The sequence below is a fragment of the Thermobia domestica genome, chromosome 2 (assembly GCF_964235325.1).
Source record: "Thermobia domestica chromosome 2, izTheDome1.hap1.1, whole genome shotgun sequence".
Lineage (NCBI taxonomy): Eukaryota > Metazoa > Arthropoda > Insecta > Zygentoma > Lepismatidae > Thermobia > Thermobia domestica.
The window spans coordinates 112,933,496-112,960,488 of NC_137455.1; the positions used below are offsets into that span (position 1 = coordinate 112,933,496).

The following is a 26,993-nucleotide window of genomic DNA, read 5'->3' on the forward strand; positions in this document are numbered from 1 at the left end:
GCGCAAGTATTAAGAATGAACTGCTGGTTAGGAATATGCATTGTAATATTATCAGCAATTCATGTAAAAACACCTATTGGTTAATGTATATTGTAAAAACCATATCCGAGCAAGTGTCGCTATTTTTTCTTTACAGAGTGTAAAACACAAAAAGAAAGAAACATATAATTACTATAAAACGTGTAAATTGCCAATAGATAATTTTAACCTGTTATACAATACCATACATTAGTTATACTTTTTTTTTTTTTTTTTTTTATAAAGTTTATACTTAATGTCCTGACAACAGCTACTCAGAGACTTCATGTCGAAGCTCTGAACGGAACGAAGTGAATCCGAAATGGTGAAAGCCGAATGAATGATCGTTGAATGATCGATTGATTCTGAATGATTGCTGAATAATCAAATGATTCCTTGGTTTATAAAATCTGTCTTTTTATACTTGTAAATATCCTTGTTTGTTACAACTAGTTGGCACTATATTTTTGAATCTTAAAAAGTTCAAATTATAGTTTTCTGATAAACATTATTGTTATGTATACAAATATAAAGGTTATTTTTGTTTTTCTGTTCAGTTTTGGAAAATCCGTGTATTTGTCCACCAGAACGTCACCAGATATTTTGTTTTTAACTTTTCTTGCAAACAATAGATCAGATCACAGATGCACATATCGAGTTCAGCTAAATGTTATGTTATAGCTTGTTGTGGGAAAGTTTATTTTCCAGTTCACACAACCTTGGCCTCAGGTTATTTTTATTTTTGGATGCTTTGACTATTCTCTCACCTTTCGCGTACCCAAATTTTCGCACTGAAAAATATTTTAATTGTCTATTCTGTTCCATGCTAATAAAAAAACTTTATGCACTATTAAGTTATAATTCACTTATTATATGATATTATTAATATAAAGTATTAATGTATTAGCGCATAGATTATAATAATTTAAAATATGATAGCTGATATTTCATACGACAGTTTTTATATAGGTCAAATTGTTATTGATATGAAAAAACTGTACTTTTAAGTGAATGCATCTAATTTAACATTGTGTACTCAATTGTTGACCCCTTTTCCCTATATTTTCCAGATGCCACTACAGCTACGTTGATATTTTACCTCTTCTCTAAATTTACAATATCCGCGTCGTTCCTTATTATTTATCCATTTGCTGGTGAGCTATATCCCACTCAAGTAAGAGGCATCGGCATTGGAACAAGTGCTTACATAGGAGCTATTGGACTTATTATAATTCCTTTTATTAATTATCTGGTAAGTAAGACTTATATTCATGTGTGTAAAAATAATAAGATACTTTAAAATAATAAATATTTTCTGCTACATGTTAGCGGTAAAAAGACAACCATGATAACTACTTAAGGATTCTTATTATCAGAGCCAGAAATTCATATAGCGTCTTTTGTGTACAAAACGTGTTTCTGTGTATCCACAGAAGAACACATTCGAACAGCATATTACGTTTATTTATGTATTAGCGCAGATAGGAGAGAGGGACGTATGGTAATCGAAAAAAAATAAAAATAAAAATAAAAAATAAAAAAAATAATAAATAAATAAAATAATAATCAAGATTTCAACGGATTTACATGTTTCATAGCCTCTGCATGTCAAAAAAAGTGATTTTTGGACGTTTGTCTGTTCGTTCGTCTCGGTGGATGCGTACACTCAAGCTTTTAATAAGATTCTCCAAGGCAAGGAACTTAAATTCCCCCCTTCTCAAATAAGCTTAGCTTACTTAGGTTCAAATAAAAGAAATGTCATTCTCGAAATTGCCTGTGATGATTTTGTTTATATTTCATAACTCAATATTTTATTAACAACCTTATCATTTGGTATCAGTAATTGCTCTATGAAAAATTCAAAAAATATAGTTCACGCTTGGAGTAAGTTCTTATCGGATTATTTTCTTAAAGATGATAGAGACAATTTTGTTCATATTTCACAAATAAAACCCTACAATATTTTAAAGTGTGTAAAAGAGAAATGTTAGAAATCCTAGCAAATTCACTGCGTACATAGTAGTACGCAATTTTTAAGTTTTATCAAGTTTACACCGCCACTAAATCGAGTCTCGCAGCTCTGAAATCATTTTGGAAGTCCTATAGACTACAAATTGAGAATAATTAATATATATTGGTTTCTATTGTACTTAACAATAGCAATTAAAATACTTTCTGTGTAGTGACGGATTACTTTATCAGTGTTATTTTTAAATAATAATTATAACAATTCTTATTAACATTTAGGGTACCGAAGTTCTGGTTCTGCCACTTGTTATTATGGGAGTGATAGCTGTCATCGGCGGTATTACTGCACTTCGACTCCCAGAGACATTGCATCACCGACTTCCTCAAACAATAGAGGAAGGAGAAGAATTTGGAAAAGATTGGAGTCTTAAAAATTGTATTCAATGCGCACCTCAAAGGTAAATTAATGTTTTTTTTTTTTTTTTTTTTTTTTTTTTTTTTTTTTACAAAGTTTTATAAAATGTTTAAGGAAATATATTTAATTAATAGCTAAATCATATGATATAAATGTGATTTTCTATACAAAACATTTGGAGTCCGAATTAGAATGAAAAAGTAATGTAAGATTTAGACTAAATTAGCCTGATAAATGTGACATTATTTTAGTGATCAACATATGGCATTGTAAGAATTCTAAGTTAACAAAATAATTAGTTATTTCACGACAAAACAAATAGATACATCAGCTATTCGTTTCGGATGATCCATTAGTTGATTGCATAATCAGTCATAATTTAAAATGATTCAAGAAAATTGCATCTATGAATTAGAAGTCTATTAGAAGTGAAATACAGAGGACGTTACAAAATCGGATTTGTGAGGAACATTTTTGCATAAATATTTAGAAATAAGTTTGTTTATTTTATATCTTATTTACTTCCATAATATTATATTAGTGCTCAGAATCCAGCATGTTTCATATGAGCAATCAATTACTTATTATAGCTCAAGAATATTTTTAGTATACGTGTATGTTATTTGTTAGAATGAAATTCCGTAAATGGTTACCAATATTGTAGTTAGTTAATCTTGTTTACCCGTAAAGTGATTAACTCTACGTATATCATTATTCAGACTAATGTAAAATAACCTAATTACCAAACTGTTGCCATGGTGATGTAAACATTAATAACAATTATTTCATATTAGAAACATAATAGATAATTTCCAAATGATATATAACAGGTCACCAAATAGTTATATTCATCTAGTATAATTTCTCCATGTCAAATAGGCTATAGTACCATAACACAAATAAACCAATTTACCGTAAATATCAAACAAGACCGAAATCTTTGCGTAAAACATAATCTTGAAAATACAACGCTTGCTCTCAAAGGGTTAGTACTAGTTTACCAAGTACTTTTTTTCCCCCATCAGCACGTAATGTTATCCTTTCTAAATTTTCCTAAAGACAGATTCGTCACATTGTTATCCTAAAATATTCTTTTCATAACTAGAACATGTTTTATGTATTTATTTTTTCTATTCCTTAATCTTTGTTCACTTCTAATACAGTTATTAAGTACATTCTAAAAGAATTAAGCAATTTTTGACAAATTCACCTTGAATACTTTCAAATAATTTAAAATAAAATATTTTCATTTCAAGAGCAAAATTCTTGAAATATACAGTACATTTCTGTTTATTTTGAGATGGATTGATTTAGACATCTTCGTGTAACCTAAATGCAGTTACAAATTGTTCCACATTTCTCTCTTTCTTCCTTTAATGCATTTGTACAGGTGGCTACTTGTTTAAACGTATGATAACATTTTAAAATCATATTTAGATTGAACCCTCTTTTCAATTTATATAAAGCTAACCAAGAAAGTTCTGTCGCTTTTTGTGGAAGTCTGTGTTCCATTGGTCCTCACACCGTGAGTTGAATGCGAATAGAGATAAGGCGAAGGTCAGTTTTTGGTGTGGGTATATCCAACATACTACCTGGTTGTGGCAGTTCAGTTACACCGTGAACGTGCGTAAGGACAGAGTGAACATGAGACCTCCACAGAGCGTCATAAGGGCGTGTATGCTGTACGAGTTCAAACTGGAGTCAAACGTCGCTGCAGCGGGCCGGAAGATATGTCAGGCCTTTGGTGAGGGTGTCATGACTACGCGGACAGTGCAGCACTGGTTTAACAAGTTTAAGGACTGTGACGAAACATTCAAAGACGCACCACGTGTCGTAAGAACAACACATGTACAAAATGAAGATCTTCAGGCAGCAATTGAGGCGAACAGTGGCCAGATATGTGAGGAACTGGAACTACAATTCAGTGTGAGTAGAGAAACCGTTCGGAAGCACTTCAATCAACTTGGAAAGCACTACAAACAGGGGCGGACTGGCGATAGTGGAGTTGTGGAGCTTTCTACAGGGACCTGTCCATTACAATTTCAAGGGGCCGGAAGACTTTCAGACAGTACAGTATGACCAAATCAAAAGATGTAGGCTATATCTGTAAAACATTTTTAAAGTGTAGGCCTATTGAACAGTCAAAATAATTAATTTCTTAATTTCCAATCCAAAGCAACTCCTTTTGGGCTTTTAAATGATGTTGCAGTTTTTTTTTTTTCTTTACGAGATTCTTACTCACGAATGAATGTGTGGGAAATCGCAAATGAAGGGGCTGAGCATCGAAAACGACTGAATCTCATTGGAGAAAGAAGATGGTGGGCAAAGGATGGCGCTCTGAAGAAAGTTTTCGGATCAAAGGGCAACAAGGAATCATCTCTCTTTGTTACTCTGCTTGTAACACTTGACACGGTCGAAAACAATAATCTAACGCCACCAGACACTAGACGAAAAGCAGCTTCACATAGAAGCTTCCTACTCAAATTTGAAAATATTTTGACGACGTTTATTTATTTATTTATTTACTTTTTTGTACATTTTTGACACACATCAACTCTATCTACATATTTACAAACAAATGGCTTGGATATAATGAAAGCATTTAACATGGTGAAAATGACTTCCAAAATGTTCCAGAATGTTTTGAAACAATCAAGAATGAAGGGAAAGAATTAATTGAATGGGCAAAAGCTACGTTACTTGAAGATGATGATATGATCATTGCTGTTACTACTACTCTTCCACAGGAAAGACGAAGGAAAATAAAAATGACGGCTGGAGAATTAGCACCTGATGAACTTGTATCCGATCCAGAAGACACTTATACATATCAAGTTTTTAATGTTATTGTAGACACAGTAAACACAAGCTTGTCAAGGCGGTTTGATACGAACAATAGTGATTTCTTTGCTAACCTAGCTATTCTTGATCCAAAATGTTTCCAAGATATTAGAAGCAGAGGACTTGACCCACCTGCACTTGAACATTTAGCTAAGACATTGGCATTTTAAGTCTCATATCACTGCAGATCTATTAAAGAACGGAACTGACCAGTTTAGCTAATCATTGGGAGAGACTGAAACAGTCCCCTTTAGATGAGTATGATGTAATGGAATTGAAGAGGAGGTTCAAACCACACATATCTCTCTGGATGACTTCACTCTGAAGAAAAAGGGTATTCGTTCATGTCAGGACTGTTGTGTTTGTTGCTACAGACTTTCGTGTATGTATAATCTTTTGACAGGAACTTACCGTAAATAGGATTTGCCTACAAGCAGTGGCAGCTAATGGAAGTGTTACAGCGATGCGCAACGACCAAAGTATTTAAAAAAAAAAAAAAAAAAACATTAGCAGTAGTAGTAAAGAACAGAAAAAAATACCTTCTAATACTCCTATATATACTTTAAATAATATTTTTTTTACGTCTATAACTGTAAAATCAATTACTCCGTTTTAAAACGCGAAAAATAATCCTTCATAGAGTCTTTAATTTATATTGCGTTGCAGCGAGCATACAACGACCAGATTTCTACAGCGCTGCAATTGGAGCGAATGTTAAGTCTCAAAGGCTGTGGTTGTTGCAGTGCTTCTGCAACAACGCGGCACGGTTTCCAGTGAACGAGGTTTTTCGCGCTAAATAAGATTTCTGAATTTATTTCAGTACCAATTAACAAATGGAATTTATTTTTATGCATTCATATTTTTAAATTACGGGGCTATACTAAAGCGAACCAATATAATGATATTAAAAAAAAAGTCATTGCAGAATTACAAAATAAGAAAGAAAATATGTATTAGAGCAGAAAATAAATGAAAGTAAACCCGCATTTACAAGTTAATTCTTAGCTTATATAAATAATGAAAGCTTCTTAAAGTAATTTGTGAAAACATATTAATAAGTCAATATATAGAATCTCCCCCTCTGTGGATGGTATTTTAGTATAGAGTCTATACATATTGGTTTTATAAAACAAATGTATTTTATACTCTTCATAACTTTCCACATAAAACTGTATGATGGTAAACGCCACATTGAATTTTGGACTTGTTAGCAATGCTCAGTGGTGCAGCCACGAGGAGGATCCACCGGATCCGGACCTCCCAAAAATTTCGAAACTCGACTGACATTTGTAGAGTTTCTTAATGAACTATACTTGTCTAAAAGAGAAATGATTGATTTAGGCTAAATATTTTATTTTACGCCTCATCATGTACTCTTTCTTTTTTTATAAACATATTCGTTCTATCATTTTTTCTAAGAATATAGGTGACAGTAATTAAATACTTATCATCCTTTCGGGTGCAGAATAAGACAGGTTCGAAATCACATAGACGTATTGGACCCCTTCCAGCAAACGTTTCTGGGTGTAGAACTGGCAATGCTGTTTGTTTTGACGTTCTTTAACTTTTGGCTTCTGCTACATGCTGATCCTACATCTGGTGGATTTCAAAGTTTTCTTTCCAGAACGTATCACATTGATAAGCATTGTTTCCTCTCGTGTGAAAATATATTGTGTTCACCGCGTATTGCTTACAACCAAGATGGACGATTTGGAATGTAGTTATTCTTTTACGCACGTGTGTGGGTTGGTGTATCATGTGACACCGCGATTCATATACCTCTTTTGTATAAGCTGTTTTGATTTTTAGTTATAAGATTTACTTGAGTTGTGTATGTGCTGTAATTCTGTAAATAACGTACAAATTCTGAATGAATTCTATACCATGACTTCTGTAAATAACTTACAAAAAAAAAAAAAAAAAAAAAAAATGCCCGGTTCTCCACTGAGGAAAAACTTTTAATTAAGGCTTGGACTAAACAAGCAGGGGAATTCAGAAGAGTGTTCGAAAAAAATCCATTTTAAATTCACAGAACATGTTATGGCAGCAATGTTGTTGGCCTTAGATATACAAATCCACAATTTGTTTCAAATTTTTCTAGATAAACTGTGAATAATGTGTGTTCAATTTACATTTTTTTATAACACTAATCTCTGCCACGAACTGCCTTCAGTCTACGCTGCAGAGGAATTAGGATCACTGTCAGGGACTGGAATGCTAGAGTGAATTGGTCGCTATAATCCAGAAAAATTATTTAGTGAATCTACAAAGATTCTGAAATTAATATTAACTGTACCTATGGCGTCAGCAAAAGAAGGAAAGTTTTTTCCCACATCAAAAAGAATTGACACTTTCAAGGAATTTAATGTCCCAAGAAAGGCTATCACCATTAGTTATGCTTTCCAGAGAAAAAGACCTGACAATAAGAATACCAGAGTTTAACCAGCATGTATTAGGCAGATTTTCTCCAATCAAAGAGAGGAGAATGAACTTACTAATAAAATAAGGTGATTAATTCGATAAAATGTTTTTCATTTTTTAAAGTTTTTAAACATGGAATTTTATTTAATTTCACATGTCACATAGCATTTGCATCTAAAGTTATGCTGATTAGTCAATGAGTCTAGTTTATATCTTCTGTCTGCGATCATTCGTACTGCAACACCCGAAACCACAATCCACCGGCCCCCAATGCCTACAAGTACATGCTCACACATTTTTTTACACAGGTAGCATGCGAGAGAAGCTTTTCTGTGTTAAAGTTCATAAAAAGCAGACTGAGAACGACTCTATCACAGGATAAGTTGAAATCCTTTATGCTTATGTCAGCGGAGAAGGAAATGTTTCAATATATTGATGTAGACATCATAATTAGTGTAACACAGAAAAGTGATGTCCTGAAAAATTTACTCATAACTTGAAAATGTCATCTGAAAGATATGTACGTATGTATCAATGTCTGTCTATGTGCTCAAATTTCTACTTCACTTCACAACTTCATAAAACTTGCTAAAATATATAACAGCCAGCCAAATCCCTAAATTTGGTTTTGTATGAAGTTAAAAATAAAAAGCTAAATACACAAAAAATCTTCCTCTTAAAACAGTAGAATACCTATACTACTGTGACGATTATGTGCTAAAGGAATATTCAGAATATTAAGCACAAAGTAGGCCTATCTCGAATTGAATATAGTTTCATTTACAAGAGCATATATTCCTTAATTTATAAAGGACAAATTAAAAAATATAAAATTATAAAACTTATTATTGTATAACAAAAAATAGGGTCTACTTTTTTTTTTTTTTTTTTTTTTTGAAATGGACTCGTTGGTGGAATTGTTCCATAGTGAAATTTTTATCCCTGTCCGCCCTTGACTACAAGTAGGGTCGATCGGTTCCACATGATTTTATTTCGGGCCAGAAGACAACGCGAGCAGACACCTTTTTTTTTTCTGTCTCGTCTGAGGAAGGAGGGTGTTGACATGTGATGAGAAGTGGGTCCTGTACGAAGCTTCACTGCGCCGTCATTATTGGTTAGCATCCCATGAACCGGTTCCAAAACAGTTGAAACCAGCACTACACCAGAATAAGGTCCTCCTATGTATTTAGTGGATTGCTCGCGGCATCGTGCATCGGGAACTGCTGTCAGGTGGTCAGAGCATCAATGCAACTGTGTACTGTCAGCAGTTGAGCCATGTTCAAGAAAAACTGAAAACACTTCTAAATCGCAAAGGTGCCCCTCCTGTTACAGGATAACGCTAAGCCTCACGTGGCTAAGATGACCCGGGACACCACTCTACACCTTGGATGAGAAACATTATGGCATTCGCCATACTCCCCGAACATTGCTCCGTCCGATTGTCACCTGTTCCATTCCTTGGTCAATCACTTTAGAGGACGCCAGTTCAAATCCTGGAAGGGGTGCAAAATGCACTTGGTATATTTTTCGCTTCATAGCCCAGCAAGTTCTACCGCGATGGAATCTATGGCCTTCTAGAACGTTGTCAAAAAGTCGTCGATGCTCATGGGGACTAGTTTTGATCTTCCAAGTACGTCTTAGGTGAATATCGATGTTCGAAGGTGGTGGGTGAAAAAGCGTCAGAACTTTCTTGGTTACCTTTATAATATAAATAATTTATGATTATTTTGATTAAATATACTTTTTTGTATTTCAAACAGAGTAAACAATATTCAGTTTCGGAAGTTGTAAAAAAAATAATGTTAATAAAATGAATGAATGGACCAAATGACAGGAGGGGATATGCTTTCTTGTTATATTGTGTATAGCAATGTATGTTCTCTCCCGTCCGAAAGTAATTTCGAAATAACCATATGTAATCAAGAAGGAATTTAATTTAACCAAATGTCGAATAATAACTCAAACTGCTATTTGAAGAATTATGGTTAGAAGTAAATGGGTGAATAAAAATAACTCAGTGATCTAATTTTAAATAAAGACTCAATGATTTGTCGTATGTATTGTTTTCAACGAAAATTGTTTTTCCAGGAAAATTTTGAAAGTAGTAAAACTGAGTGAAGACTCGAATACAATTCTTAATCCAATATTCTAACAGCAAATAATAAGTAATTTCTTTGCAAGTTCGCTCTCCAATTTCAATTTTATATTTAGGATACCGTAGAAAAATTTCTTTTGTTTTATTTTTTGTTATTTTATAGTACATATTCTATATACTTGAAGTTGGTTTGGAAAATACTCAGTTAAGTGTGGAGTTGGACTCTATGTGAGAATATTTTTTACGGTATTGACAAAACTTTAAAAAAATCTTCTATACATTATAGATTGATTTGTTGGAATTTAGTTGTTTCTTTCAGCACCGAGGCTGTATATAAATCATGGGCCTACAGTTTAACGTGAAATCCGAACCTCGTAATGTATTCAAATTTTCCAAGGCGCTCTTACTGGGAATCGAACCAGGACCTTTGTGTCCCAAAGATATGCGCGCTAGCCACTGGACTAACAGGGAGTGCGTATACATTATAGACGTTATACTGCAGAAAAATATATTATCTAAAAGAAGCTAAGAATAATATTAAAACTTATTGTATATTGACAGAAATTACTAATCTACAATATTAAAAGTTCTGTGTAAAGGCAATAACGTTTTTAAACAGATTATATAATATATTATTTACATAATGTGTAACGTTTTACGTAATTACAGATATAATTTTATAAGTAATTTTTTGTTTTTTTTTCTATTGGTTTATTCTTTTGTTTTTATTATACTTATTTTAAATTTTGTGCTTTATTTCTTAGATGCCTATAAAACTTTTGTTCTTATTTTATTTTTAATTTATTTCACAGATTGTTCAAAGTAGTTTTCCCAGTTGAGGATTTGAAGAGAAATCTGTCTCCTTCACTTAATGACCATGTGCCTAGTTCGAGAGAATATCCTGCGCAGCTTGATCCTTCCGCTTTACACAAAAGAACCTATGACAAATGGTAGAGTAGATTGCTAGTAGCTTTAGCTGAAATTTATATTTTTGTTATGCATTTACTTCCTCATCATTTTCATTTTGGTACAAAAAATATTCACAAATTTTGAATTGAACATTAACAGTATAACTTATGTATTTTCATCTCGTTCTCCTAGAAAATATTCTTTATTTAGATAAACCAAATGGCATAATATTCAACCGATCTTCTTTTCTTTGTTGAAACATACATTCTCTTAAGATTATGATTTAATTATTTATTTATTTCACTTGTAAATAAACTTCTGCTAGTAATTCCTTTTCCAAATTATTAAATTAGATTAATCCAATCATGCTTGCACACTTATGTAAAATGAGATAAAGCTTATAAAGACAATAATTGAAATATATTCTATATTAAAGGAAGAACCAAGCATAGTTGAAGAGTATTAGTTCATACACCACTTGTGCTAGAATATCATAGTGTGTCATTAAAATACAAGAGAAAAATAAAATAACATTAATATGTATCATTATCCTGTATATAAATTCGAAGTTCAAAATGTTTACTATACTCCGAGATACTTGGTAAAAGTCTTTGTGGAAACTGTGAAATACATTTTGTATTTTGCAATGGGATGAAGGATAAACCAGAAGTAGCATTTTTTTTTTTTTTTTTTTTTTTTTTTGTTTTTACTTACTAATTTAAATCCACTGTTGACACCTATCTTTATTTCTAGAATATCAAAGGAAAATATTTACTTCACAACGTAATTAAACTCACTCTAGTTTTATAGAATGGACATATTCAGAAAGTAGATATATCTTAGTAAATTATATATAATATATAGTAATTTGATTGCTAAAATAGTTATGTTTTCTTAGACATTTCAAGATACTAAATGTGCTTTACCAATAGAAGTACTAATTTCAGAAAAGAGGTCAGGAATGAACCTTCGATTAAGATTTTCTCACATACATGTATACTGGTTACTTTAGATTTCGAGTGAACTTAAGAGATAATAGGCATTTCAGCTAGTTAAAAGGGTCAATCCATAAGAAGTGATCCAATAAATGTTTTGGTCGCTTGAACATTTTTAACAGTTAATTTTCTATATACTATTACTATATATTTTGAGAGCAAAAAAAGTGCTTTTTAAAAATTTTTAATCCCAACTCGTTTGTAAGTGGCAGCGGGGTGTCAATTGGGAGTTTGAAGGTGTTAGCGTAAACTTGTGTATCTTAAAACTGGATTATTCAGAAATGTTGCAACAAACATAATTTTCTTCAGCACTTTCTCTTCGCTAATTTCGTCCCTTAGCATGAAAAGCCTTAATTGAATCCTAATAGGTGAAAATTATATCCCGAAAGTTTAGTATCAGCATTTAAAAATTCCACTATTTAGAGCTGCAGTTTTATAAGTGCTTCCTATATTTTTATGATTTTTTAAAAAAGAATGTAATTTTTCCAAAGTTTGAAGTATGATATTGATAGTGGAACATAGAATAAAAAGGTAATATTTCTTTTAGCAGAATATACATCTATATAGGAAAAAAAAATACTAAAAACTTCAACTTGGATATTTGACTGTAAACAAAGTAATTGGATTTTCAAAAGTTGCACGAAAAACGCATGTTTACGCTACTCTCAACCATATATTTCTGAACTAAATACTGTACCGATGTGCATCATAGAACACATTGTTATTTTTGTTATGTTGAATGATTTTCATCTTAGAATAAGTTTACAACATTCAAATAAATAAAGTTAATTTTGAAAAGTAAATAAAGTTAATTTTGGAAAGTAAATAAAATCCATAACAAATCACAAATAAAAAATAAGAAAACTGGAAAACATGCAACTAATTAAGTAACATACCTACATATTTTCCTTATATAATAAGGCTATAATTTCAGCTCCTACTTATGCTGAAGCTTTTGCCAAATCTGTTTCCCTTATGTATATTATGTATGTATTATGTACCTATATTATGTGTACCTCTTACAGGTATCTCACATAATTAAAATATTCTTTTGACGATCCATTGAAGAAGTAGGGAAAGGTTAACACTCACCACTGAAAATGGCGTCACCTTTGGAAAAAAATTGTGACAACCATAATAGTTTGATTGCCTTTTTTTGTTTACTTGACAACAGACATACTGTTTAACCTTTTGCCTAAAACAATTTTGCATATGAGGAAACCACACCTTTGGCAATGCAAGGTGATACGTGTGATTTTGTCCGGCATGGGCCACAGTTAATGGATGAGCATGCAAAACATTGAAAATTTCATCCCTCATTTTAAAAGTAATACACAACAAATATTTTATGATGTTTTCGAATTTATGCGAAAGGTACAATTTCCTGTCGATTAATTCAAATGCTTTGGCTTGCCTTTCTAACTTACGATCTTCTCCCTGTTTATTTTCTTGTAGGCAGGTTCGAAATAGTGATCTGTTTGCTGCATTTTTTCAATGTTTTCTCGTTCTTTGAAATTGGCAAGCCAACTTTCCTATTCCAAATCTTCTAATAAGAGATCTTCCGATTACGGCGGCAGAACAATGACATGACTCATTGAATCCAATATATTTGCTTCATAACGTATGTGAACTGGGGCATAATCAAACTGAGAAAGCATCAAACTTCAACGAAGCAACTTTATTGGTAAATTTGTTGCGATATTAAGCTAAAGCAACGCTCGATTATCAAATAGAAAGGTGTTCCTATCAAGTAGTATTTAAATGCTTTCGTTACAGCCAAAACTAATGATAATTCTTGTTCAATCGTAGACAGTTTATGCCAATATTGCATTTTTTCGTCTATACACTGTGTTAATATACTAGAAATTCCTGTTTTATTTGCATTTATCCATAAATATAAAGGTTTGTTCGACCTATAAGAAGACAACATTGGTGCCTCAAGCATTTTTCTTCAAAATTTCAATTGCTTCTTGGTGGACAGGTTCCCATATAAATTTCACTCATTTCTTCAGTAGCTCTATAATGGGGCAACGATTTGGGCGTAGTTGTATAACAATTTCCTGACGAAGTTACATAGGTCCAAAAACAAACCCACAGCTTTCGTTGATTTTGAGGTGGAATATGTTCAATTGACTTTAAAAGTCGGTCTGAAATCTGGTAGCCATAAGGAGATATTGGATGTCCAAGAGCCAAAATTTCTGGAAATAAAAATTGAAGCTTCTCTACTGATATCGAGTCCAGATTTTCTTAGGCGTTAAAAAGATAATTTAGAATGTCAATAGGTTTAAAATGTCCTGTGTGTCAGCATTAACTTACAAATTGTCTACATTGCATACTATACTTTCCAAGTGAAGGTTTACTAAAACCATTGACATGAATCTTTTATAAATAGATCCACTATTTACTAATCCTTGTGGTGTAATACAATACGGAGAAAACCCAACTGACGGCAGAGAAAAGGTAAAATATGGACGTAAATCTGATGTTAACTCTATATTAAAATATGCCGACAAAGCCTTTTAATTTACATACCATACGTAACCATACATACCACGTCTGGTGCTCGGATTCTTGGCTTTCTGAGTTTGTACACGTCTGTAAATTGAAAAGCTATTCTGATGAGAAAATGACTGAAATATTATTAATCGGACTATTCGTTACTACATTGGTACTAGTCAAATTTGATGACTTGTACTCAACTACTATTTTTGTAGTCGGAACAACACGATGATCACCCATCTTTAACAGACTATATCTAATTCTACATCGTGTCGGACCGTGAATACTCTCTTCCTATATCTATGGTCTTACGTTTTTCTTCCGCTTAGTTGACAACAGTTATTTTCGCTGTTACGTTAGTGTAGGAAGATGATTTAATTCTCCAACTCAACAAAGTATGAGTATCGAGAATGTCCGATTCAACAAAGTGTGAGTATGGCATGTCTGTGCGTAAAGAATTTAAATGTAAGTGTATAATCTTCCTCGTTTGCCAAGATGTTATGTGATTGACCTATAGCACCAGTGAAAGCTTGTTCTTTATTTTCAAACTTAAGCTATGAATATTTACAAATATCATAAGTATACTTAAATACATACCAAATTTTCTGTCACCCTACAGTATTTAGTTCAAAAACGAATGGTTCAGAGTAAGTAAACATGCGTTTTCCGTTAAATTTGTGAAAATTCATGACTTTCTTCACAGTAAAATATCCGAGTTGAAATTTTTAGTATAGTTTTCCCTTATACAGATGTCATCATCATCATCATAGTCATTCTGCCATTATTGGCAGGTCACTTGCTGCAACTGAGAAGCTTCCATGCTCCACGGTCTTCCGCTATCCTCTTAATCTTCACGTACGATTTCTCTGTTTTGATATCTTCTTTTACTTGTCTCCTTCACCCCCTTCCTCTCTTTTCTACCACCATATCCTCTAGCACGTCCCTCATGATACAGTTTCTTGTTATCCAATGTCCCAACCAGTTTCTCTTCCCCTTCTTAATAATATCTAATATTGTTATTTTCTTCCCTACCATTTCTAACACACCCTCATTCGTTTTCCGCTCGACCCAGCTAATTCGCTACATTCTTCTCCACACCCACATCTCGAAAGCTTTCAGTCTTTTCTAATTTTTTTTTTTCGTAATGTCCATGTTTCCGATCCGTACAGTACAATACTCCACAAGAAGCATTTTATGAGTCTTTTTCTCAACTCTTTATTCAAGGTCCCACAAAATAGTATTTTCTTTATCCTAAAGGCTCCTTTAGCCATTTCTATCCTTGCTTTTATTTCACGTTCACATTTCATCTCATTATTACATTCTACTAAAAATATTATCTTTTTATTCCATGTTCCATCAGAGATATCATACTGCTTCAAACTTTGGAAAAATTAGAGAAATACAATTTTGCCAAATCATAAGAAATGTAGGAACTACTTACCGATATTGTTGCTCTACTATCGTTAATATAGTACCATATGTAATTATATTAATAAAAAAATCAACTTTAATAAATCACATCTTCATTATAAACTTCAGCTCTAAAAAGCGGAATTTGTTAATTTTCGATACTAAACTCAAGGTGTAATTTTCACCTATTAGGGTTTAATTAAGGCTTACATGCTTAGCGACAAAATTAATGAAGAGAAAGTACTACAAAAATGTGTTTCTTGCAATGATTTTGAATAATCCAGTCCCAAGATATATACAAATTTACTCTAACGCCTGTAGAGTCACTAAGTGGTACGCGCTGTTCAATAAAAATCGCTGCCAGTCACAAAGGGGCTGGATTATTTTTTTTTTTAAATCCTGTTTTGTGTTGCCAATGTTTATGGTAATACTATATCTTGCAAAAAAATAAGAAATGGCCCACCAAGCGTCATTAGATAACTTCATATGGATTGACCCTCGAAATAATATTCATTATATATCGACCAAATAATAATAATAATTTTCTCTTACGTTTTTTTAAATGTAGATCAGCATCTGGAGACAGCTTCTATGAGGATTTGTCCGATAAGGAAACAATTGAGTGCCAGGAGTTCCCGACGAATGTATCCACAGAAGTAACAGAAGAAACTCCCCTGAGTAGAGAAGGTAGTCGTCACAGTAGTCGTCGACGTTCGTCACGTTGCCGGGGTTTGAACCTTGTTCGTCAATCAACAGTATTAGAAACTCCCGTGGATTCGTCAGGTCTCATGCAAATTACATACTGGTACTAGAATATATTTTTAAAATAAACAACAAATCATTTTTGTATAAATTATATATATTTCGAGAGAAAACCAATTTTAAACAAAGATTTCTTAAGAATTTGTAAATATTCTCTAGTTTTTCATAATGCACTTGTATGTATGATGTATGTGTGTGTGTTTGAGTTAGTATGAAAGAGGAACAGAGATATGTTTTTGAAGCAAAAAAATTGTAGAAGTAATTAATTCATTTAATAATACATTCATTTAAACAAATCATACCGATCTCCTGTATAGATTAGATCTCATATTTTAAAATCATACCATATATGTGCGATTTTTAAAATATAGATGTTAATATCCATAAGTATAAATAGTGCTCCACATAGAAACATGACATTTCAGTGTAAAAACATTAATTCGGTATCTTAGTACATCGATTTAATTGTTTGACTATTGATATTTAAGTACATTAGAACTTTGAATTGTTCTTTAAGTAAATATTCCACAACTTACTTGAAGTGAAATAGTTGATATTTGAATTTTATTATGTCAGAAGTCAGTATCAAAAATTGAATTTCTTCAATGTCTTTTTGTTAATTTATGCACATGTTGAACAGACTGTAACATTATTAGTTCATGGTTGATTATGTTTCCTAATACGTACAGATATCCGAAATAAAATCGAAACACTTATGATTAAAATCTTTTGACAATAATATTTATTCATTCCGTGATTGATGCTTGCTTCTGCTTACAATTTTTTTAAAAAATGTTATCAGATAACATTCATAAAAAATAAAATAAAAATAAAATTTAAATTTAAATTTTCAACTGAAAGTTTAGTACTCAGTATACACAAAACTGTTTGAATATCATTCGACATAAATATTTAGGAATATGTCAATCTGCACGGAGAAGAAGAAGAGTTCTTTGTATTCTTCTGTATTTATTCTATATTTCTCGGTGAGATATGCATTTATTAGTCAAAGAAATTGGTTTCAAATTCAATATCTGGAAAGATAAGATTATGATGTGATGTGACAAGTCAACCCGAGTATTTCTGAACTTTTTGGTGTCTTTACTTAGTTCATGTTGCTTGAAATTGGTCCTCGTAAAAATTTGAATCTTCGCTGGAAATCGAATTTCTGACCACTCAAACCAAAAGTAAACAGATCGGCCATTTTAGATCATAGAGAGTTCAATATGTCGCACACAGTGTAAAAAGATAGTGTATAATTATTTTCTTTATCTGACTAGATAATATACACGTAACTTTAAACTACTGTAGATAATATATTATAACGCATAATGAATACAGTACTTTGAAACGAAGCGCAATCTGTGATTACTGTAGACTTTAGAATATTTTACTAATTCCTATTAACTGTTTGCCTACAGCTTGTGTTAAAGATTCTTTCAAAACTTAATATCAATGAAATATGTTTTTCTGATTGTATCTGTAAAATAAGGAGCTTTTGTATTAAATGGTTTTCCTGTTTATTATGTTCAGTGTAGTATACCCATTTATGTTCGTTGATATAATGTTAGTTAAGCATAACTATTTTGTAAAAATGCTCTCTATCAATCTTACATGTGCTCACTGCACTTTTACATCTCTCGCATCTATTTGATGTTTAATATGGAGAACAATTTAAAATTAATTTACTGACATCCGCTCAGGAATTAAACATACGCGTATTAAACGTTATTTACTTTTACCGCAACAATTTGCATATTTATTTAATATAACTTTCCATGTAATTGGGCGTATTCAGTGATTTCTGTAATTGGATAACTCTTGGTTGTTTATTGTTTTTAATAAAACGCTATCTCATCGTTTAGTACCATCCGCTTATGCTTTCGTAACTTTGAGAAATCTATCCTAGCAGGTTTCATACATTTATGACTGAAACTGATGTTTGCTGTGCACCCACAAAACTTGTACGTATTGAAATCAAAATTCTAGATAATATTCCATAAAGTCTAGTCTCATAGGGAAAATTGGGTGAATAATAGTAAAATAAATAAATAAATAAATAAATAAATAAAGGAATCTTGTTAGTCTCGTCCCATTCCAAGGTGAGACTTTATGACAAGATCTTCAAACTGATGTTACGTGTAAGCCTTGAATATATAGATATGAGCACTTCTTTGTATTTTGCTTAACGTACATTGTCATCTACAGCACATTCCATTTTTGTCTACCTGCACCACAGACGGTAGTTATAAATACTCGATGTGTAAGATGACAACTTAAGGAATTGCATTTCGCCTATTTGCATTTTTTCAATTGTCCCTATATGACTGGACTTTGGGCCAATCTGGATATTTTCTAATTCATTAAAAATAATAAAATGTGACCGAAGTAAACATTATTATTATTATTATTATTATTATTATTATTATTATTATTATTATTATTATTATTATTATTATTATTATTATTATTATTATTATTATTATTATTATTATTAATCTGTGTTATAGTTTGAGCAGTATACCATTGCCTTCATCAGATACTTTTAAATAGATTTATTGTAGACTAACAGAAGTGTTCGGCTTTGCACGGTAAGAATAATGTTTATACACAATATTTGAAATTCAAGAACTGAATCTTTACTTTTATTAGATTGATCATAAGGCTCTGCCCGAGACGCTACAGTGGTCCAACGGCTTTCAATGTTGCCGCTATCATCTACAATACTGAAGTTAGACGATACATTCTGAATTCACTGTTTCATATCAGACATCTTACTTTTGAAAAGTTCCATATGATCATTAGGATCTGCAAAACAAAAATTTTGGACCAAGCCACATGTTAAGCATCTCAAACTAGCATGTATAGTCGGTAAAGTTTTTGGAGTCTGGATATTGGATAAAGTTTCTTTCGATTTTTTGTTGTTACTATTTTTACAACTGAAATCTTCTATTAGAACTGTTGTCAAATTTATATTGTTACTAGGTTTAATCAAATTCTTTCCATCACTTTTGCTTTTCTGTTAGTAATGCAGTGCTAAACTACTTGACGCACTAACATATAATTTGGTCTAGCTTGAAAGAGATGAGCTATAGCAGTTCCTTGTCTACTTTTTCAGACAGTACAACCACACTACAATTAGATCTGGTTTCAGTTTTTGTAATTCTGGCCAGCGCTGTTTGAATCTGAACTGAACCTACTCATGTTAGAAACACGTACTACGGATTTAGGTGATATATACTTTTGTATAATAAGAGATTTCGAAGTCGTTTGGTAACTAGCTACACTATTCGGTGACAAAGCATTTAAGTTTCGATTACGTAGAGATTTGAACAATTCACGCTTAATGTTTTCAATATATTTTTGTAGGAAGATACTAAACCTGAAAATTAAACTTTCCAAGTTATCCCACTATGATGATTCAATCTCTGATATTACAGTCTTCATTTCGCTATTACGCATGGGCATATTTTCTTTGTCTTTTGCTACAGAATGCTCTTTTCCTGTATACTGTAGTGTAGAAAAGATGTATGACAAAGGCAATAATATATTGCTGAAAGTGTGACACAAAGTAATAGTAATAATTGTTTGCTTCGGTCAGATTTTATTTTTGTTTAAGTTAAGTTCCGAAGCTAGAATGAGCAGCACTCTTAATTCAGTATTGTAAGTGAAGATGAGGTGTACTCACCGAGGGGTTCAGTAAAAATTCATTCAGAAAGAAAATACTTAAGTTTAATTTAGATTGCTTACGAATAGACAGTGATATTTTCTGTGCGTTGGTGGTCTCTATGGTGATAAAATCTGGAAGCGAAGGAATATTAGTACTGTGGAAAATTATCTGTAATTTGTTTGCTGTGAATAAGTGGCCAGTAAATACTATATATGATATTCAATTTTCAAATTATTATCATAATTTAGATACTTCTTAAACAGTGTCTCGCTCATTTATACCATATTTAATAATACTCATATGACTACAACCATCTTGATGATTAAAATTTTACAACCGTCTTGGTATATGGAGTAATCAGTATTTTCAAGAAGGGAACCAAATTATATAGATCTCAAGAGATCTCTATTTATTATTTTCTCAAGAGATTTTATTACAACAAGCGTGAAATTACAGAAACTAACGCCATATATTCGAAGAAAATCTCTTTCCCTATATATATATATTTTCTCTTTCAATGTTAGGTAGATATTTTCTGAACTGTGTAATACGCGTAGGTAACAGTGGTTATGCAGTAATTGTATATGTTGTGAATACTAGTTTTATGAAATTATATTACCTGTAGAAGTTCAGTTATGTTACGACAAGATAACAAAGACATTTTTATATTTATGAGTATATAACTTCAAAGCAAGTCTTACGAATAAATTTTAAATCGCTGGCATTATAATACCTGTTGCAATAGTCTATGAACAAAGTGATTAATGAGAAAATATTGTATAATGTAAATCATACCCTAGTATCATGTTCCTATCTATGAATAGAAAGTGGAAAAATGTCTTCTTGCTCTCATTTCTAATCAGCAACGCACAATGTATGAACCATTTTATCCATTTAAATTTCCATCTTTATTTTGGAAACGAGCATAAGTTGGTATATTTATTTATTTCGTAAGTTTCTAGCTGTAATCCAAAGAATTGTCTGTAATTGTCTTATACATTTAATAGTTTATCATGTACAGTACTAATAAATTAGTAAGATAGTATTATGTAATTTGTATATTTACTTTTAAATAAAATATATATTTTATAATAAACTCTGTGGTTTTTCTAAAGCATCATACATTAATACTAATACAACTACTAATAATAGTGATCGTACAAATTTATGTATTTATTGAACTATTTTTTTTATTGTAAAATTTTAACTTGGGCCAAAATTCACATGTGTTTAGATTGTTGGATTACAGTAATCCCTGACTTACAATGTGTTCCGTAAACCATTATGAAACTCTAGTTATATGTAACTTGAATTTGCCAATTGCTTAAATGTAACTTTGTACGAAAGTGCAATATTGCTATATAGGATATTAATGAAAGAGGCGATTCATCACAGGAAAATAAAAAAATAAAATGTTCGTTTAGACTGTATGAAGAAAAAGTGTATAGTTTCAGAGCTAGGGTCATCCAAAAGCGTGGATATCAAAACACGCGTTGTTTCAAACACGAGAAATCCTGGAGTTGAAGGTCTAGGGCAATGTAAAGGAGTTACATATAGACTATACAAAAACGCATATTTCAGCAATATGCAGAGGATATGCAAGGGATCCCTGACAAGGCATAAGGAATTCTTTGATATGCTCAGACCTAGAGGTATGTCCAAAGTGGCAAAATGTAAGCCTTGACAAAGTGAAATGTGTCAGTGGGGATTCAGAATTGTTATGGGTGTGAGTTCCACGGTTCATCGTCTTCGTATATATATATATATATTCACGCTTTTATGTACTTTTCAAATTATGTACTTTTCCCCACAAGTGCATACGAACTTTCCCTATTCGATGTGTTGAGTGAGAGTGTTACTTACTCACCATTATTTTATAAATGAAACAGATAGCAATATTTGCTCGGATACAAACTACAAAAGTATGAAAAAGGTACAGGCACAGATAATTGTTCTTTATACAGACTGCAATGGATGTCAAACTATAAACATATTCATATGCACTAGAAGTTTTAATTTTCAAGGTTTATTACTTAACTGCAAATTGACGTAAGTTTTGTATTTCGTAAGTCGGAATTACTGTACTCTATATAAAGTGTATTATTAAATTACAACAAAATAATGCGAACAATTAAATTACAACAAATTACATTTAAATTAAATTACATTTAAATTACAACAAAATTGATAAATATAGAGTAATACTCAATAGACGTAAATATGACAAGAAGAAGGATATATAAATTTGAATAATGCATGTGGAGGTAAATTAACTGCAAATAGGAAAGTAGAAGAAAAATGCAACGAAAATGTAGAAACAAAGAGTGAAAATTAGCCTTTAACGAGGGAAATGCAACTTGAGTTATATAACAAAAAGAATAAACTGTGTATTTCAGAAAACAAAAAACAAGTAAACTAAGTGTAAAGAAGAAAACAAAAGTAAACGAAAATCGAAAAGAAATTGCAATATTAACAACGACGTACAATAATAAACAAGTTCAAGCGAAATAAAAATGAAAAGGTAAATAATATATATATTTTTAAAGAACATAGAAGAGGAGATTTAAAAATCGAAATTTGCAATCAAATGACGAGTGAGTTTTCATAAATACAGAGAATTTCTTTAGCTAAAACTCAATAAAAAACATGAGGGCTATAGAACACACAGTAACAGTTCACGGATCTGGCCCGCATAAGAACACAGTAAGAATTCACGGATGTGGCCCAAAGTTGGTATACAACGCGATGGTAAGTGATACTCTTCCCAACATGATATCTATGGCACATCCTTAACACGTTACAGTGCTTGTCTTAATACAATATGTAACTATCAGAAATGACCACACAAAGAGTTCGGACATGTAGCTGGTTAGATGCTGTAGACTATGTCTGTCTTGGGAGATCGTCGTTTTCAGAGCTGGCTGGTGGTCAGGCACCGTTCTACCATGATGCCCCGCACGTGTTCGATAAGACTTAGGTTGGGAGACCTTGCAGGCTAGAACAGAATGCGTAGACCAGGTAGACGATACAGATAAAGTCGGACGACAAGATTGATGGCATCACGAATGCATAACGTGCTAATCATACTCCTCTGAATGAAGACCAGAGTCGAACGGGACATGTAGCTTATTTTCCTCTCTTTTTTTAAAAAAAAAAACAACAAAAAAAAAAAAACCAGAAAGTGAAATGTGGCGAATGAGAATAAACACTCATCTGTAAGTTTACATAGTGCACAAAACACCCCGTATCTATCAAAAAATCTACGATCATCGCTGAATACCACCACCTTCCATTCGCATGACACTGCTGCATTTACTGATAACACTGACAACATTCTTGGCTGTGATCAAGTGTCAAGAGTAATTGTGCGAAAGGAACCTGAGGTAGATCAATATTCAAGAATCGATTGTTTAGTGTTCGGGAAACCTAGATAACTCTAATTGTGCTGGTAGTCGCTGTCTACCAGTTAGGACCACCCGAATGATTTTTCTCTCAAAGAGTACTTCGGTACGTAGCGGAGGCGCTAAAGAGGTCACATCGGCTATAGGAGCCCTTTGCCTCCTCCATTGTGTATACCACTAATGGACCATTAAACGACATGAAACATGAGCGACAATTCAAAGAAACGGCCATTTCACGTCTCGCTGCCTCAATATATGGCTATACTTGAAGACACTTACTTAATTGTGCAAGAGACGTTCGTAGGCGCCGTTCTAGGAATACACATCTGCTACTCATCTTCGACAACTTTCACATTACAGCAGCATGTTTTCTACAGACATGACGATCAGCGTGCGGTTAACGTTAGCTGGCGTGCTGAGATCTTCAAGCATACACTTTACAGACACACATGTTATGGTGCAAATTTCGTTCGAATCGGACGATGTACTTTATATTGAATATTCTAAAATGCTTTTCCATCAGTATCAGTTTCACATCGCAAGCAAAAAAAAAAAAAAAAAAAAAAAAAAAAAAAAAAAAGCTTCGAATATAAAAGATATACTGGCAAAGAAGTTGAACAGTTTTGATTTGGAAGGAGACATAGCACAAAGATGTAATTAGTTTCATCGAATAAAGTAGATGAAAACCTTTTAAATTAAAGGAATGAAATATGTGTAGTATTTGTTAAATAAAAAAGGATTTTAACTCCTTAGTTTGAAAGATTCTTGAGATGAAATAAAATATCAGTCTCGGAAGAGACATATATATACACACCACTAAAACTTGTATTACAAGAAATGGTATGGGATAGTTAAGTTGGAAGAGATGCTCGACAAAAATTTTGCATTTCAGTGATATTATTTACTATCTAAAAGAGGAGCGAAGAAGAGTTCGATTAGGGAACATATTATTTTAATAGGAACTTGGACTAGTATATTTGTTTTTTTTTAGATGTATAGCTCCAGTTGTATAATCTGAATAAAAAATTAACATGATGCCAGAAACGAAACAAGAAAAAGTGAAATAATTTAAGACTATGATAAATATAAAAAAGATTAAACCAATACTGACTGGAATGGTTGAAGCTGTGATAATTATAGAAGTCTGATCAAAGAAACTAGAACAGTTTGCTATTTTTCAATCTTATATAGTATTACTAACGACAATATGAAACGTAAACAACAAATAAAACCAACATGAGAAATGCTTAATTATCTTTAAGATTATTATGGTAATCATGTAAGGTACTGAATGAAGACTTACAAAAAAGAATTCAGAGCCGAGTATTGCGTTGTACAAAGCAGAAACATGAACATTACTAAAAGACGACAAAAAGTATTGTACTTGAGTTTTACGAAATTTTTATGATGGATAGAATGGAAAACGTAGCTAATTGGAACGAGAAACCAATAAGGGACATAAGTAATAGTAGGTGTGAAAGAATATAATGTGAAATAATTAAAAATATGTTAGGACATTGTTAGAGAAGAGACTGCTTTGAGTAGCGTGGTTGAAGTTACGACGGAATGAAATCAAGGAAAACATAGAAATATAAGGTAAATGAGTAATATTAATAGTATAATTTCTTGAACTTCCTTGAGGATCATAATATATAGAAAGTTCTAAATATGTAACAATTGACCTACTAGTCATGAAAGAAAATTATGATTAATTATGCTGGATGAGGTAGAAACCCGATCCTGCTGGCTCAAGTAAGTCACCATTTACCTTACGATTTTGACGTAAATTTAGTTGCCTCTACTTTAGTTGAACCCTAAGCGGAGAATAAGATATGGTTTTGCGAAATACAAACCCTAAGGAGATAAAAGAAACCTTTAAACTTTTTCATTGTTCATCAGTTCTCTGAAATTGTTAGGTGTAAGAAGTGTCAACGTTTTCCTTGAGTTCTAGATTAAAAATAAATCAATGTATTGCGGTATTTAAGTAAGAACCGTAAGGGAGAAAAGAAGGAATTCAAGGGTCTCTTTTTGCTTTAATTACAAAATAAAATCTGACCAAAGCAAACTAGTTTTAACAAAAAAGAAAAATGTTATAGTTTCGGCAATGCATCATTGTTTTCATCAGACACATTATGAAATAACATCTAAACGCTGCAATTCACGCATCTCAGAGAATGAGAAGAGGTCATTTCTAAGAACCAATGAAATTCTTCCTTTCATTTTAAACAATTTTTAATTGCATACAATCCTCAACTTTTAATGATAAAACTTTCACTTTTTTTTAAATAACTTTTAATTGCACACCTGCGTTACTCTACGTATAGCTACTTCAACATATCTGTATTTGCTTTCTTTTCTGTTCCATATAAAATCTTTCTCCATAAATCATGGATATTCAATTCACTATTTTAATTCATCAATTTCTCCCTCTCTTTGTATCCATTCCGCCTCCTTCGATTTTCTTATAATACTTCTTTCCCTTTCCAGTCATTCCACACCTTCCCAGTCTATTTTGTATCCGGTTTTTCTCACATGCTTATGTACTGTGTTATTATCCTTGTTCAATCTAGTGTCGTCCTTGTGTTATTTAATCCTTTCTTCTAACTTCTTCCCTGTTTATCCTATATAACTTACTTCACATTCTTTGCACTTAATTCTATATAGATCTTTTACTCACTTTGACCTATCTCCGTTTCTTCTCTTCTCTTCCTTTTCAATGAATTAAGTTTCCTCCCACTCTCTTTCCTGTATGTTCTTACTCCTCTGTTCGTCAATAACTTCTTCAGGACTTCTATGCTTTCCATTGCAAACCATCTTTTCTTTTCTTCTTCTTCTTTTTCTTCTCTCGCTCTCTTTCCTTTCCTTCTCTCTTCTTTATTGATATCTATCTTCAATTTAGCTTTACTGTTTCAATTCCTTCTAGGTTATCTCACCTCTCTTCTTCACTGTCCATGATTTCTACCCATTCTTCCATATTTCTAATAAAATTCCTTTTAGTCCATGTACATATCTCCTTCTGTAACAATACACACCTGCTGAACATTCTTTGCTGTGCCACGTTGTTTTGTTCTCCCTCTTACATTTCTTATCATATCAAAAAAAGTTGATTGCACCATCTTCTTCTAATTCCATCTCTAGTTTTATTCCTTTTTCTTTATTCATAATTTTTCTCACAAATTGTTTAAACTGCCTCTTTGTTCCTTTTCAAATTCCTAAATAATCGTTTACATATCTGCAAAATATGACTAATCTTTCTCTTCCTTCTTCCTTCACTTTCTGTTCCTATTTCTTCATTACAATTTCTGATAATACTGGGCTTAATCTCGATCCTATACTTTGTTCTTCCTTTATTCTCACTAACTTCTTTCGTATTATACACATACACATATATACTGTTCTTCCATATCAGTATTAAGCCTCTTATCCTTTTTTCTTTCGACTACTTCCTTACAGTCTTCTCCTTCATTTATTGCTCCACCACCTTCAAAATATCAAAATATAATCCCTTTTTAAGCTGGGAAACATAACTTTGACATTTACATTAAATGTCAATGTTTTCTCATTTTTTGTTGCTACTTTCTGTATCACC

At 32.1% G+C, this 26,993-nt stretch overlaps 1 protein-coding gene across 3 annotated transcripts in view; it reads left to right on the forward strand.

The window, feature by feature from the left end:
- Positions 1 to 16,277, forward strand: part of CarT (Carcinine transporter) — a 370,341-nt gene extending 354,064 nt beyond the window's left edge. For all 3 annotated transcript variants that reach the window (XM_081745089.1, XM_081745097.1, XM_081745080.1), the window contains 4 exons: positions 1,089 to 1,270; positions 2,266 to 2,444; positions 10,571 to 10,708; positions 16,140 to 16,277. In XM_081745089.1, coding sequence (XP_081601215.1) covers positions 1,089 to 1,270; positions 2,266 to 2,444; positions 10,571 to 10,708; position 16,140 — 500 coding nt within the window. In that variant the 3' untranslated portion in view covers positions 16,141 to 16,277. The remainder of the gene's footprint in view (positions 1 to 1,088; positions 1,271 to 2,265; positions 2,445 to 10,570; positions 10,709 to 16,139) is intronic.
- Positions 16,278 to 26,993: the final 10,716 nt, after the last annotated feature.